Consider the following 16941-nt stretch of genomic DNA (forward strand, 5'->3'; position numbering starts at 1 on the left):
TTTAATAGCATATTATTTGAGAAAATTTCCTAGACATCATTACATGACCAGTATCATGTCATTGCCATGTTAGGAGTTCATATAGTGCCATGCCAATAGTCCATATTGTGCAGCATCATCAAACCATGTAGTGGTTTGTACTTGCTATGTAATCAGTTATTACATGCCATGTTAACTTGCATGTATAGTTACCTTTTGAGATAAATATGACTATGCCACCACTTACTTGAAGCAATTCTTGCCTATGGGCATTTGCATTTCAATTTGACACTTGATCTTCAAAGGGCTCATTCTGAATCATTTAGATTTTTGTCAAGGTAAATTTTTTGTGACAAGTTATTTTTTTAATGGTTACAGAGTGGTAAACTCCTTTTTTGTTAACTTTGCGTCCTAATCATAGAATTTGATTTTTAACATATATTTGTTTAGTCGTGCTTGTTTTGAGAACTTCCAAAGCTCTGTTCTGTTGATGTGGTTAGAGATACCTCTCTCTAACACTGAATAAAATACCAAAGGTATTTTACCCTCTCCTGATCAAAATAACCTCGGATGCTAAATTTACGATCAACCAAGACGACTCCAAGGTTCCTATTGTTAGGTCTTGATGTGTAGGTAACTCAATGGTTGATGTGATTGCTGCATGCAGTGACTGCACAAAGCGAATTACACAATTGCTCTAATGAGACCTCAGATCTTTATGAATAGAAGCATATTTGCCACGGTTATTTGAAATGACTTATAATTTAGCAATATGAGCACTTGTTCCTATATCTAACAAAGATTTTGAAATAAATTGCAAAAATCAAGGGTTTAGGAATTCTATTCTAATACTAGAATGCAAGAGATAGCGAATGGCTTGATGAAATTTTACCAGGCTTACTTTTGTCATGCAAAGAACAAATCTACAAAGCTTAGTGCAATCTTCTAAGGTAATCAATAAATATTCAAATTTATACCCACAACAATAACACCATCCATTTGATGCATATCAATGAGCAAGTAGAAATTGAAGTTAAGCTTAGATCAAATTTCAGTTGATCACACAAGGCAAATTTACAATCACCAAATAGCTAGTGGTATGGACAAACAAATTTCATATAGATCCATTCAACAATTTCTTCATTCAACTAAAATAGTGAAAGCAAAATTCTAAACTAAATTGAGGAATAAAAAACCACACAATACTCCAAGATTTCATAAAAATCCACTCAAGTTCAATGATTCAATTCAATTTTGGCAGCATCAAAGTGACAATTCTCAAAATCTCTCCTTTACATATTAGAGGAGAAGGGGTTTATATAGAGTCCCAAATAAAATGAATGTCCAGGATTCATTTAGAATCAAGGGCCAAGATCATGCCAACACAGCCCTAATTACTTTTTCCAGCAAAAACTGGAATCTTATCCATATCACAAAGCTCGAGTAATGAGGTCCAATGAGATGTCGCCTAGTCATCAAGCAAGCTGTCCTCTAGAAGATTCCTTCGTCTATGCCTCTCTTTGGCTGCATACTCAACGAATCTGAACATGACTGAATTGAGTTCTTCCATTGTGGCACTTGGCAAACCATCCTGTTGCAATTCGATCACATCCAAGGCATCTGAGCAAGCTTCAAATAGGATCTCCCACTCCGGTGTATGTTTCTACAAGTTGCTGATGAAGATCATAAGGGAGACCAAATCGTCCAGCTGATTCTTCTTGATGAACTCTAGCCCTTGAAAGTAAACAAACTTCATTTTCTCTTTCAATCCCTCCAAATTCAAGCTGCTAGAAGTGTTGACATCTTGTCCCAATAATTCCTCAATTGAAGTGAGGATCTTTTATTTTATCTCTAGGATTGATCCTTCCATTTCCATGCACTCATCTCTTGCATGATCAAACATTGATTTCCTCATTGCCAAAGAACAATACCGTCCATGGAAATCATACACATTTCCCTCCTGAATCACTCCTTCCTGGATTAATGTTGATGTAGGAATCTACTTCAACATTTTGAGGTGAGGAATAGTCCTGTCTTGGACTGGTTGAAAGTCTTCCCATACTCACATTGTATCCCGTTCATGAGTAACGTTGTCTTATCGTAGGTATGGACAAATTGGCAGGAAGTCCTTTGCTTGCTTTGAAATATCCTCTATCCATTTTCCAACCTCTTGATATGTACTCCTCATTGCCTCGTGACCATTAAGTGATCCTTGAGCAATATTGATGGGTGGAACAAATGTAGGATCTTCACGTCTTACGAGATTCGACAAACCCTCAATGTATTCCTCGAGTTTCTTGTTCTCTATTTCTAACATATCCTTCTTCTCTTCAACTTTGTTCAATCGTGCCTCAATGGCCTTGGCGAAATCATTTAGCTCTTCAAACTCTTTTTGTTTTGTGGATAGTACAAGATCGATTGTTGTAACCTGATAGTCCATGTGAGTGATTTCATCTCTAGGTTTGTCAACTACTGGGACTGCCACTTGCAAAATGCAGGATCCTGAATCATCTCTAGTAATTTTAGAGAACTTATTTGCCTCCTTTTCTTTAGTCTTACCAATCTAGGCTAAGAAGTTATCTATATCTTCAATGGGCTGCATTTCTCCAACTTTCGTCTTTTCCATACTGTTCATCAACCGATCAGGAATTGTAGAAAATTCCATTCCATCCTTGAGCTGATGATCGTCATCAATTCCTCTCAAGGTGGAAATTATCTCTTCATCTGCTCTCCTCTTACTGAGGTCCTCCACATCATCTCCTAATGGACCTCAAGATAAATGGTTGGAGATCTTGGTTGCTGTTCTTCGCCTTCATGTGGTGTCGACTTCTTGTGACGTTTCACACATTGCCCCATTGCAAATGGGGACCCCCTTGTTTTTTGCTTTTTAGGGTAGTTTTTTGAGTCGTCAATCTTTGCAAGTCTAAAGTTGGGGGTTTTTAGAGAGTTTTCTAAAATTCCTCAGGTCAATTGGATCAATCTGTTGGCAGTGGGTCAGTGTCCCTTGCGGGGATTCGCGACATGGTTTAACAACCTCTTGTGGATTCTATAAGTCTAGTGGTTGTATTGGGCATTGACAAGTCGATCTTATGGTGCAACGACAACCCTAGCTTGTAACAAGTGGTATCAGAGCTTGGTCATAGGTTCGAATCACGAAGGCCGCGGTGAGTGACGCTAGGAGGGGGATTGTTGGCAGTGGGCTAGCATCCCTTGTGGGGATTCACGACATGGTTTAACAACCTCCTGTGGATTCTATAATTCTAGTGGTTGTTTCGGGCATTGACAAGTCGATCTTTTGGTGTAACGACAACCCTAGCTTGTAACACAATCATAATCAAATGAGCATTTTGACGTCACAGAAGTGCTAGGATAAACCAAAGGACGAAAAATGCAATTGCTTAGGGCCAATTCTGAAAACTTCATATTTTTGTGGGATTTTGCTATTTTTGTCCACTACTTCACTTCCAATGGAGCTGAGCTGGTCCTTCAATTCTGAAATTTTCATGAAGAAGGACATGCCTGAATCTCCCTTGCTCATCTTGATTTGAAGAAGTTGCTGCCTCAGACTAAGAGCCCGGTTGATGTTATTGATTTCGAACATTCCTTCTAGGTGTTTGAACATCTCCTTGGCTGAAGATAACTTTGAGATGACTGGAACAAGATGATCCTTCACAAAATCAATTAGAAATTTCTTTGCCTTAAGAGCATTCTTCTTGAACTGCTTTAACTCATCTGGATTTGAGGGATCAGGCAGATCCTTGTCTTCCACAAACTGTAACAGCTCAACCTCTTCAAGGGCAAGAAGCACACGAACTTTCCAAGAGGTAAAGTTGAGAGCACCATCAAGTTTGTCCTCAACCTTCAGTCCTGTAACCATCTTGCAAAAATAAAACAACAAACTGAAAGTGAAGGATAACCAATAATCTGATTTATAATGAACCTAAAGCTCTGATACCATGTTAATTTTACTAATCAGATATAACAAAATTCAATGTAAACTGAAAATGTAATGAAAACACAATGCTCATAAACACAACACAACAATACCCTGGGAAAACCTCCCTCCTGGAGGTGAGAAACCCAGCCTTAAAATCCAATTATATTATGTCAAATATGAAGGCAATTACAAGACATGAAACTTATCTCCAACATCAGATCAGTTTGCTGCTAAAACAGTCTTCAGTGAATTCGCTTGACCGAGATGTATCAATTTTGCCTTGCTGTCTTGGAGATGTGATATACAGATTTGTAGAAGGAATTTGCTTGCATGGAGATAATCGCTGCCCTTCCAGAAGTCTGTCTCAGACTTAAGATGACTATTGCAGACTTGACAACTTGCAGATCAGACCAGACCAGCCAATGGAGAGAGATGAACACTGACCTTCAATAAGCTTGAGATAACAATTTTGCTGACTTGAAGCTCACTACAAGTTCGCTGACTTAGTCGATGTAATTCGCATGATATGATTGATTGATTATGCCATGCAAATGACTTGCTTATATACTTGACTTGTGGTGTCAAGTCCCAAGTCGGCCTGCCTTTAAAATAATATTATGTATATCGCCCAAATAGGTCTTGACCTATTAAGACGTTATTGCTTGATTGCCTTTACCACAAGCTACATGAGTTTGGGCCCAGCCCAATTACATAAATGATCGCTCAAATACGTATTTGATTACCGCCCAAATTGGGCCTACCCTATCTACAAGTTACAATAAACATTTTGGGCCCAGCCCAATGTAGATACATTTGTTCATATTTATTTGCTCATATAATCCGATCTAGCTTTCAGTTTTCAACACTAAGAAGTCATGTGGAACGATTTCGTTCTCTCCAAGTTCCTCAACTGGATATCCAAGTTATCACTTATGATCTTTGCCCAATTTATCATTACTGTTCCAACTGATATCTTCTCAATGAAATAAAACATCCATGTCGCAAATAAAGCTCCTTGAGGTGTCCCAATGATCCTTTCTCGAACATAGTTTGGGCGTCCTCTTTAGTTCTTGCTTGCATCACTTGGTGATTGGGAATCCCAAATGCCTCCCTTCTTGCCTCTTCAGTGAGAAATGCAAGCACCAACCCCTTAGGTGTTCGGATTGTTCTTGACTGTGGGTTGTAGTGCCTGGCACACTCAACCATGAGTTCATTGCATTGTATTGTTGATGGGAATCTAGCTGCATGGTAGATTCTACTCTTCATCATGTTGACTGCCAAGGGAGAGGGTATCTGGTTCTTTGTTCCATACATCCTTCATTTCATCTTTTTCCTATCTAGGTACTACATGTTGGTGTCTCGAACCTTCTTCCACTAGGAAGATATCTGAGATTTTGGGTAGTATCCCTAAAGTACTTTCTTCAATTGGATCTTCCTTGTAGCTATCCCCACTTTCAACATGGTACCTGTATGAAGCTAGAAGTCAACAAATTTGAACAATAAATTTTTCAGAATTAACTTAGGTTCTGATTTTAATTGATTTTCAGACTCATTAGCTTTCTGAAATCAGAGAATTGAAACTATGCAATGCTGATTCTGGAAAATACAAAGGTTCTGATCTAAACTTGGAAATTTTGCCTTAAAGAAACCTGATTTTCAGACTTATGAAAGGTCTGATTATAATTTGTAAGTCTGAATATATCCTTCAACTTAGATATAGGAATGATGTTGCAACCAAATTCGCTGTCTAAGTCTGAATTCTGAGTGCAAAAGGTCTGAAAAATGCCTGAAAATCATCCCTTATCAGCCGAATATTATTCTTTCCCTTGTGCGATTCATATGGCTGATGCAACTTGCATTTGTATTGGCTGGAAATGATGCGATTTTCCCTTGAGGTGATGGCTGGTAATGGCGTCTTCAGCTAGCAATATCGTCTCCCTCTATGTGTTGCAAGACGTCCTCAATGGTGGCGCCACTAATACCTTAGGCAAATGTCGCACCCCTTCCTCCTCTCTTCTTGCTGAGTTGGTGTCGAATCAGCAAGGCAATGATTATTCTATTGCTTGCTGGCTAGTGTTTTATCTAGTGCTTCACCTTTCATTTTCACCACGTAACCAATGTGAGATAAATAAATATTAAACCAGCAAGGTGAGGAAAAATGATATGTATAGAGATATTGAAATTCAGCCATATTTCCCCTTTGTTTTGTCCACCAAATGAAATGGTGGAGAATCGATCTCCATCTGGATTGATTTGTCCTTAAAATCCTCATGTAATTTTGATCTCATGCTCCTTGGTGGAAAATCGATGCCCAACAGGACTCATGATTTTGGTCAAATCCTTGTAATTTAGCTCCAAGTGGAGAATCGACCTCCATCAAGACACATTATACATATTGTTTTTGCATCACTTTGATCCTTTATTCTCCAAGTGGAAAATTGATCCTCATTAGGACTCATGATTTTTGCTTGATTCATCTTGTTTTGGTCAGTTTTCCCTTAAGTTGAAAATCGTGGGTCATCAAGACTCTCACTTTCTTCATACATTTTCACCTTGTAAGCCCAATGGAAAAACAACCTCCATCGAGACACTCTTGATTTCCATTGTTGTGTCTTGAGTGGAGATTCTTTAGTCCTCACGACTTTCCACAATAACACCCTCATTTGCTTGTAAACTAAGTCCTTGAGTGGAAATTTGACCTCCATCAGGACTTGTCCTTAACATTGAATGGGTAATTTGATGCTCAGAATGAGGTGGAAAAATGTCCTCCATCTGGACTTTGCATATTTTTGAGCCCGCTTCACCTCATAGGAGTGGAAAAATAACTTCTATAGGGACTTTTAGCATTTTCACACAAAATTTAAAACAGTGCGAGACACGCATGGATTTTAAAGAATCGATGTTGTTCAATTAATCAAGGAAACAAAGCTCCTTTAAATAGAGTTACAAAGACGATGTTTCTAAAAGAAACAATCGTTAACTAGAGGCGAAATTAGAAACAACTTAAATGACCATTAATAACACAAAGAGAAAGATATTATTCTAATACCCTACCTTAATGGTCATCGTTCTAATTACCAAGAGAAATAACAGAGAAGGTTGCCCCCTTCTTCTCAGAACACACTGCAACAGAAGACAAGAGCCTGCCACTGACTCTGCCACTTGAGATGAGTCTGCCACCAACCCTCCCAGAAACTGCAGAACTTCTGGAGATACCCAAATGAACACCAACCGTCCAACCTGATGTTGGAGAACTGTCCCTCCCTGTAACCAGAGACACACCAAGAACAACTGTCATGATTTTGAGGAAAAAATCGGCAAACCCTCCAAACTATTGCAGATGAGCAAGATGCCCGAAAAGAGACTGCAAATAAGAGACTAGTGCAGATGTTCGCACAACAACTCCAGGTGCGACGAAAAACAGACTGTAGCAAAGTACTAAAAAATATTAAAACCCATCAGATTTTTTCAAGGGAAAAAAATATTAAAAACTGAAACAAACATCGATGCCCATAAGCCATCTTCACGCTTTTCGAGGCACAAAAAGAGGTACTAAGAAGATGCTAAGTGCACAAAACCTGACTACCTTTCAACATCAAGTTGGTCAATGACGACATCTTGCACGTTTCCCAATGCACGGAAAACGAAAAAATTGAGAAGAGGCGCTGGCATGGAATTCAAAAAAATCAAATCCCAATGTAGAAATAGAGGCAGATGCAGGTACAGACTTCAAAAAATGAAGTACGACGGGCACGAATTTCAAGAAAAAAATTCCAGTTGACCCAGAAAAATTTGAAGACAACCCAGAAATCCTTGCAAAAAACCCAGAAAGAATCTGCTGTCGGAATCTGGATCTTCTGGCTCGAAAATCGAGGCACCCGGAAAATTTTGACGACAACCCAGTTGAGATCTCGAAAAACCCACCACGAATCTATACTCGGAAATTTTTTTTGACTGAATCTGGAGGGTCAAAACCCTAGCCGAAAATGCAGATTTCCGTCCAAAAATGGCAGAAAAAAAAATCTGTAGGCGAGAAAAAAACGTGTCGCGTGGTTGCACGAAATGCAAGAGAGACGGGTCGCGGGAGAGGGCAGAAAATAGCGAGAAAACCCTAGTAGTTGCAGCCAAAATGAACTACCAAAGTAACAATTTCGAATAAACAAATAAAATTTTCAAAAAAACTGTTAAAAATTCGTGATCACGAATTTTTAATTGAAAAATTATTTCGAAAAAAAAAAAGAAGTCGCGCCACCAGTAGATATGTTCACACGCGGTTTTAGAACCCACAGTAACGAGCCTGCAGGTCGCGCACAGGGCCACTAACGCCGCCGAACACAGGTCGCGACGAGTCTGCAGGTACAAGGCGGGGAAACAAATCGCGTCACCTGCACCCCGTGTTGCTGGCAGACTGCGGAATGATCACAGGTCGCAAAAAAACGCGACTGTACAAACCCGCGAGGTAGTCACAGGAGCTAGGAAACTGAAAAAAACGTAGAAGGATTTTTTAAAAACCAGAAATAATTTCGAAAATTTCCACTAATTGGAAATTAGAATTAAAAAATTTTCAAAAAAAATTTCTCCTATAGCTCTGATACCATAAAACAGTGCGAGACATGCAATGGATTTTAAAGAATCGATGTTGTTCAATTAATCAAGGAAACAAAGCTCCTTTAAATAGAGTTACAAAGACGATGTTTCTAAAAGAAACAATCATTAACTAGAGGCAAAATTAGAAACAACTTAAATGACCATTAATAACACAAAGAGAAAGATATTATTCTAATAAAATTCACATCAGTTAGCAACATTTTCATCATTTTTTGCTCAAATTTTGGTGCGAATAGGAACTCAACACTTAGAAAGATAGATTGACATGCTAAGGCAACTTAACACTTAGGATTGTTTTTAACATTTTAACATCCTTTTCAGCATTTTGATCCTACTAACATCAAACCTAAAGATTTATCATTATGTGCATCATGGAGACTTGAAAACACGACCATATTCAAAGGTGAGACTCAGACATTTGAAGCTCAAAATTGTCGCTTGACTGCCAAAACCCTAAACTAACAAGACCGGGAAGTAGGAAAGAGGGGGTCCCCATTTGCAATGGGGCGATGTGTGAAAAAGGTCACAACACGTTCTTGCACATATAATCTCCTTTTTGAGTATCTTTTTTTTGAAATGTGTGTTTTTTCATGTACCTTGCATTGGTGCTCTTGTTTTGTTCTCATTTTGCTTGAGAAATTTACTTTCAACTTGTAATTCCCAAACTATAATATCCAAGATCAAAATCACTATGTCTACAAGTAGTTTATTATGGAATGCACAATTCTATAAAGTGCCGAATTTGGGGGGGGGGGTGAATCTTTAATGCCATTTTGTGTGCCTTTCATGTTGTGTGTGCAACACTAGGCAATTTGTGTTACTATTTTAATGTGCATAAATATTTTCATGGCCTTTATTGAAATTCAATTGGATGGAACAAACTACCTCTCTTTGAGACTATATATGGAGTCCTTTTTCAGTCAACATGGTCTCTATCCCTATCTTTTGGGATAAGTTCCATCGCCAACCAGTTTGAGTCTAAGTAGCTCAATAATTGTGACATTGTTTACAGTCACCTTTGTTTGTCACATTCCCTGGGATTTTGACATCACATTGAGGACACTAAATGCCTCTGTATTGCTTGGCTGTCTCATTTGTAGTTTTTGGGTGACACCTTGCTTGATGTTTCATGGATGGCATGTTTATTTGAGGATAGTGATGATTTTTCTCATAACAACGAGTACTCATGTGCTACTTCATCAAAGATGTCAGCCAAAGATGCAATGGGTATGTATCTTTTGACATTTCTTTGAAGGATCATCCCCTCATTTGAAAGCCACCTTTTTTGGGATTTTTGCTTTTGTGACATTGGTGATCTCACCTTGGTGATTGTACTCATTTTTTGGAGGGTGTTCTTGTATTTGATGAGAGCTCTTACATGAGTGTTTTCGTAACTCTTTCGTCAACTACTTCATTTGTGATCCAGTCTTGTGGATACTTTTTAAGTGGATTTATTGAGGGTAGCTATTGCAGACCCTCTTATTGTGGTGGACATTCCTCTCTTAGGTGATCCATCTCTATTTACCTATTACTCTTTGATGGCGACTTTTCCATAGATTGTATTTAGGATGTCTTCACGACCACATTTGGACTAACATGAATCAGTTCTAGACACTTTCCCATTCCTTCCTACAAATTCGTTTTTGGAGTGGGAAGCCTTTTGTGTGCTCCTTCAATATATCTCATTCAATTTTAGTGCAGATTGCTGAGAAATTGAAAGGTTGTTTCTTAGAGAGACTTCCTACTCCTTCTCGTTTTCTCTTCTCTTTTCTAGTGGGGAGCGATCCATCTCTTTCTTTCGGGAGGGATTCTTTTCTACATGGGTCCCGATCGTGCACTGTTTTGCCAAGATCCATTTTACCCCTCCATAGTAGCAGAAATCTTTGTTGGAAATAAATTGACAAACTGATAGATTAATTTCTTTTCAATTAATCAGGAAAATTGGGTCAGAGTTATGAAAAAATCAGAAAATTTTGCTGCAGGAATTTAAAAAACCCTAGAAACCCTAATTTTTGACCCCAAAAAATTTATTTGAAAAAAATGCTATCTTCTTTAACAAAATAACCAAAACCAATAAAAAATCAGGTTGATTGATTAAATTAAAAAATTATGATTTTTTATAAGATAAAATTGGTAGGGGCTAGTGCCAATTGATTGGAATAAATTGCCAAGTTTTCTATGTACACAACTAAGCTGTGCTTAAGGCTTTGACTGACTTTTTCCCTGTTAGAGGATCCTATTGGTACTGCATCTGCCAATTTGGGACAGCAATTGATGAATTCCATCCATAGTATTATGTTTACGGGTTCAACTCAAGATTGGAAATTGCATAATTTGTTGTTGTCTTGTTGAGAGTTAGTTACCTGTTTTCTGAATCCATCTTAGGCATTTAAGCAATCTGTATAATCTGAATGATTGTATTGTAAGGTCTATCATTTAAATAGTACTCTACTCTGACTGTGATTTTGTTTGGATAGGTACTTCTGGTATCAGTAAATTTGTGAAAGGTCCAAATTCTTTTGAAGGGCCTAAGAAAAGCTTGGAGGATGGTGTACAGAGGAAATTAGAGATGTTCCATGAAGGGTTTGAAGGACCACCATTACGTGTCCTGCCATTAGGAGGCCTTGGGGAAATAGGAATGAACTGTATGCTTATAGGTCACTATGATCGGTATATATTGGTTGATGCTGGCCTCATGTTTCCGGAGTAAGTTCCCAGATATAATTTAATAGATTCTTCATAATCATTCTGTTTCACGAGTCAAGCACTGTTATTTGAATGTTATCAGTGCTTTAATATATAAGGTGCACAACTTCTCTGTCAAAGTAATTCAGTGATTGCAGCACTTTCTTTCGTCCCCTTTGTTATACAGTTTTGTAATCATCCCTAAATTGCTTCGCTTCCAAATTTAACAGCTTTAATGATTGAAATGTCTTATTTTTTATTTTGTTGACACCCGGCAAAATCTGGAAAGAAATAGCATCTATGTCATGAAAGGCTTGCTGTCGTTTGTAAGTTAGTGATTGATAAATATGATTTCCTTAACTCCTTATTTCGTGAACATTGCAGCGAAGGCTTCAAGCACTAAAAATGCTTTGAAGCAGATTTTGAGATCAATTGACTGTTTCATCATCCATAATTATCTATCATTTGCTCTTATGGTGCTTGTGGCTTGATCCATTCTTAGAAACATTCACTATTGTGGATGCCACAATAGTTTTTTTGTGGAGGAGATTAGTTTATCTGCTAGCATAGACACTGATCCTAATATATTTTTCATTCTCTCATTTTTATTTATTCTCTGTTTACTGTCTAAACAAAACCGGGCACATTGCTAAATGAACTTTGTTTAAATCTTAAGGGCATTGTATAATTAACACAATGTCCTCTAATGGCTCACAATTTGACTAGTACTTGATAGTTTGAACAAATTTGGTTTGCCAATTTTTAGTTTTGTAGTTTTCTTAACATGAATGTCTTTTGGAAAGAAAGATTATAAAAACATGCAGTTGCACACCATTTATCTTAACTCATGGAGAGCAGAATATCCATTCTCTCTTTTCATACACTTATTTAAGTCTTGCAACATGCAACCTATATCTCACCTTTGTTATTTAAAGGTGATGCTTCTAGGTGTATTTTGGGGATATTACCATTTGTTGTGACGTTTTCACACATCGTCCCATTGGAAATAGGGACCCCCACTTTTTTCTTTTTTGTAGGTTAGTTGTAGAGTCTTTAGCTATTAGCCTTTCATTTGGATGAGGTGTAGTGTCTTAGGTGGCTAGGAGATAGTGAAATATCCCTAGCCAATTTTTTTGAAATTTTTGATCAACTTAATTACAACAACTATATGAGTGATCAATTAGTTCTGAGAAAAAAAGTATTTAATTTGCTGAAGCAACCCTAACCAGAATGGCACCGTGTGGATGAGCATTGGTCAGAGGATCTTAGTTGCTTATGAAAAGAACTCTAACCAGTATGGCGCCGGGATGGCGAGCATTGGTCAGAGGGTCTTAGTTGCTTATGCAAAGAACTCTAACCAGTATGGCGCCGGGATGGCGAGCATTGGTCAGAGGGTCCCTGAAATCTAGAACTGGAAGGAACTCAACGCCAAGTATGTGCTACCCACTCCAGACGGATAGGGGCTACCATATGACGGAGTGAAACTTAAATGCTTGAATTTAATTGATTGCAGAAACTGAAAAGACACTCGACATCCAGGATGTGCTTTCAATCCCAACAGGGAGAGGAGCTACCATAGGATGGAGGTAGATAAGATAAGTTTGGTTAGCTTGACAATTATAATCAAGATCACAGTTCAAGACTGCCAGTACTACTGGTCAGAGTACAATCAAAAGAAATTCTTTCACAACTCCCCTTTTAGAAGAGAGTTTCTGATTCAACATAAATCTGCACTTTCAGCCGCGAACCCATGGATCACTGCCAACAGCTCATTTCGTCCTCGTACAATCTTCTTTCCTCCGGAAACTAATTGCAAAATGCCTTGGTGACGTGGAAACCTGCGAAAGACTCAAACAACACTGCAAAACCCTCACAATGAAAAATGGCACGATTTCCAATGCATTTAAAATGGTACGGCTGGCTGCAAAATACGATTTGTCATTAAAAATAAATGCATGAACCAAACTTGCTGAAACCCTAGGAAATGCAACGCCTAGGTGAGGCAAATACAAAGAACTAATACCCACAATGCAATTTTTTTGTATTTTCTGGTTGTGAACAAAACATGAAATTAGTCGCGGGAATTCTAGATGCAGAAAACTGAATGAACTATAAGCCTAAATGATTACAATGAAAACTCTGATGATAAACTACGGCTAAATGCAATTACATAGAGAATATAATCACCCTAGTTGCTATTTTTCAAGCAAGAAGAGATGCCTATGCTAGAAGGCTTCCATTCCTTGAAGCATGTCCAGAGCCAGACGGCTGCCCAAATACAAATTCTGCCAAAAGATCCCTTCAATCCTCCCAAGACTCCAATAAATAGCTTCACTTGCCTCCTCAAAACCCTAATTCGATTTCCAAGGCAAACCCTAATCCCCTCCTCAACATGGCGCCATCACACCTAGCCAAAAAGTCAAATGAAATAATATAAAAATATCACCTTGGTAAGTTTTCGCCATGTTTTGACTTTGGCCAAGGATAAAATATTAAATAAATCCTCCATGAGGGCGCCACCCATAAAGTCCCCCTTTTAAGTGATGTTTTTAAGTTGTTGGACTAGGCCAAGGGGGGATAAGCAACTTTATAATTATAATGATTATTTAATTAAAATAAAGTTACTTGACCACACAACTCCAAAATCTGAAGCTAGAACCTGACCAAGCTCCTGGAGTTAACTGAACAGGATGTAGAGATTGCCCGATGCCACGCGAGCCCTGCCAAAAATAGAACTTACTAAAAATAGTAACTTCTGAAAACTGCTCCAAAAACTGAGATGAAGACATCGTTGCGAAGCCCTCTGAACCATCAGAAAAAGCCGACGATGAACCCATCCAAAAAGACCTCCTCAAAAATAGGAAACCCTAATTTAACCCTTCGACTGGCCTCCGAGCTTCCTAGAAAGAGACCAACGGTTGCAGAAAGGATCAGGTTTGAGAAGGGGTCATTACAGTCTGCCCTCCCCAAGATTGCTTGCCCTCAAGCAATCGCAACCCAGGATGCTGCAATATCTCATCATTTTCCCATGTTGCATCCTCCAAAGGTAGGTTCTTCCACTTCACTAAATATTCTCTGACAGTTCTATTCCTCAAAGAACGTTCTCTGACATCAAGTATATCCTCGGGAACTAGAATCAATAGTCCTTCTTCGTCCAACGGTGGCAACTGTGAAGAAGCAACCACATTGTGTCCAAGTGCCTTCTTGAGGCGAGACACGTGGAAGACGTTATGCACTCTGCTATCTGAAGGTAGCTCTAATTCATAAGCTACAGCCCCAATCTTCCTGATGACCCTAAATGGTCCATAGAAGCGCGGTTTCAGCTTCTCAGCTCCACTCTTCTTGAGAGTAGACTGTCTATAAGGTTGTAACCGGAGGTAGACCATGTCCCCAACCTCAAAAGAACGCTCTACCCGTCTCTGATCAGCATATAACTTCTGCTGATTCTGTGCAATCTGCAAATTATCCTTTAAGGACCTCATTATGTCTTGACTCTGCTGCAATAAATCCTTGGCTAAAGGGGCTTTGCTATCCCCAAACACCAAATCTGCGAAGCTGGGTGCTTCATACCCATAAAGTGCCAAGAAGGGAGACATTTTGATTGACATATGATAGGTAGAGTTGTAGCAATACTCGCCTATATGCAGCCACTTAACCCAAGCTTTCTGCTGCTCTGACACATAATTTCTCAAGTAGCCTTCCAGCCACTTGTTTACAACTTCAGTTTGCCCATCAGTTTGGGGGTGATAACTTGTGCTTGGAGTCAGCACAGTACCACTCATTCTAAAGACTTCCTGCCAAAATGTACTTAGGAACTTACTGTCCCTATCACTTACAATATTCTTTGGCAATCCATGAAGCCTAAACACTTCTCGAAAAAATAAATCTGCAACTTGGGCTGCAGAAAAAGTACTAGTAATGGCAAAGAAATGAGCAAACTTAGTTAATCTGTCAACCACCACGTAAATGCAATCCCTCCCTTGGGCCTTGGGCAACCCAGTGATGAAATCCATTGAAATGCTTTCCCATTTTTGATTGGGAATGGGAAGTGGTTGCAGCAATCCGGCGGGCAATGTATGCTCATTCTTATTCGCTTGACAAACAGGACATTCCTGAATGTAGCGTTGCACCTCCTTCTTCAGACCTTTCCAAGAAAACCTTTCGCGGATCTGCCTATAGGTCTTGAAAAAACCTTGATGGCCAGCAACTGGAATGTCATGAAAATTCACAAGGATCTTTCTTTTGAGCTTAGAATCAGCCACCAAAAAGATTCTTCCCTTATAGTGAATCAATCCCTCAACCACCTGATACTTCTCATCATGGAAAGTACCTTCTAAAATGCTGGTTGCAAACTGATTTTTGGCATAATCAGCAAGCAACATGTCTCTCCAATCTGCAGTAAGCTCACACAATGAGCTAAGATGAGGCCGTCGGGAGAGAGCATCGGCCACGACATTATTTTTCCCTTTGACATATTCAATGTCAAAGTCGTAAGCTTGCAGCTTACTCACCCATTTCTGTTGCCTCTCATTTAAATCCTTTTGGTGCATAAAATGCTTGAGGCTATTGTGGTCTGTTTTTACCACGAACTTGTTTCCCACCAAGTACTGCCTGAACTTGGCTAATGCATGCATAATGGCAAGCATTTCTTTGTCATAAATTGAATAGGATCTCTCCACACCCCTCAATTTTCTGCTCTCAAACACGATAGGGTGTTTGTCTTGCATTAGGACAGCGCCAACTCCTTCACCTGATGCGTCACACTGCAACTCAAATGGTTTGGAAAAGTCTGGAATGGCTAGAACTGGACACGAGCTCATGATTTTCTTAAATTTATCAAACACCTCTTGAGCCCTTTCGGACCAAACAAAGGCCCCCTTTTTGGTGAGATCAGTAAGAGGAGCTGCATTCTGGGAATACCCCTTAACAAACCTCCGATAAAAACCACATAGACCTAGAAATCCTTTTAATTGAGTCAAGTTCTCGGGAGGTGGCCAATCCATTACTGCTTTTATTTTCTCCGGATCCACCTTTACTCCCCCAGCACTGATTATGTGACCCAAGTACAATAACTCCTCCATTCCAAATTCACATTTGGAAGCTTTTGCAAACAAACTTTCTGACTCTAGGGTACTAAGCACTACCTCCAAATGTTTAAGGTGCTCATCCCAAGTCTTGCTGTAAATCAGGATGTCATCAAAAAATATCAGCACAAATTTCCTTAACTGATTCTGAAAGACACGGTTCATGCAAGACTGGAAGGTGGCTGGAGCGTTAGTCAACCCAAAGGGCATGACTAGGAATTCAAAATGGCCATAGTGGCATCTGAAGGCTGTCTTTTCCACGTCAGATCCCCTCATCCGAATCTGGTGGTAGCCCGACCTCAGATCGATCTTCGAAAAGAACTTGGCCCCATGTAACTCATCAATGAGTTCATCAATTCGGGGAATGGGGTATCTATTTTTGATGGTGCTTTGATTCAAAGCACGATAGTCCACGCACATGCGCATGGTCCCATCTTTTTTCTTAACAAGCACTACTGCTGAAGCAAAGGGACTCTTGCTTGGGCGAATGAAACCCATCTCCAGGAGTTCTTGAATATTCCTTTCTATTTCATCCTTCTGCCTCTTTGGATACCGGTATGGAGTTGTGATCACTGGTTTAGCTCCTTCCTTGAGCTCTATAATGTGTTCTGAACCCCGTTCAGGGGGAGGTCCAGGAGGCAAGTCGGC

At 39.2% G+C, this 16941-nt stretch overlaps 1 protein-coding gene across 2 annotated transcripts in view; it reads left to right on the top strand.

The window, feature by feature from the left end:
• LOC131074113 (ribonuclease J) overlaps positions 1–16941 on the top strand; it is a 301289-nt gene that overhangs the window by 4112 nt on the left and 280236 nt on the right. For both annotated transcript variants that reach the window (XM_058010661.2, XM_058010662.2), the window contains exon 3: positions 11002–11230. In XM_058010661.2, coding sequence (XP_057866644.2) covers positions 11002–11230 — 229 coding nt within the window. The remainder of the gene's footprint in view (positions 1–11001; positions 11231–16941) is intronic.

This window comes from Cryptomeria japonica, chromosome 4 (genome assembly GCF_030272615.1).
Source record: "Cryptomeria japonica chromosome 4, Sugi_1.0, whole genome shotgun sequence".
NCBI classification, from domain to species: Eukaryota; Viridiplantae; Streptophyta; class Pinopsida; order Cupressales; family Cupressaceae; genus Cryptomeria; species Cryptomeria japonica.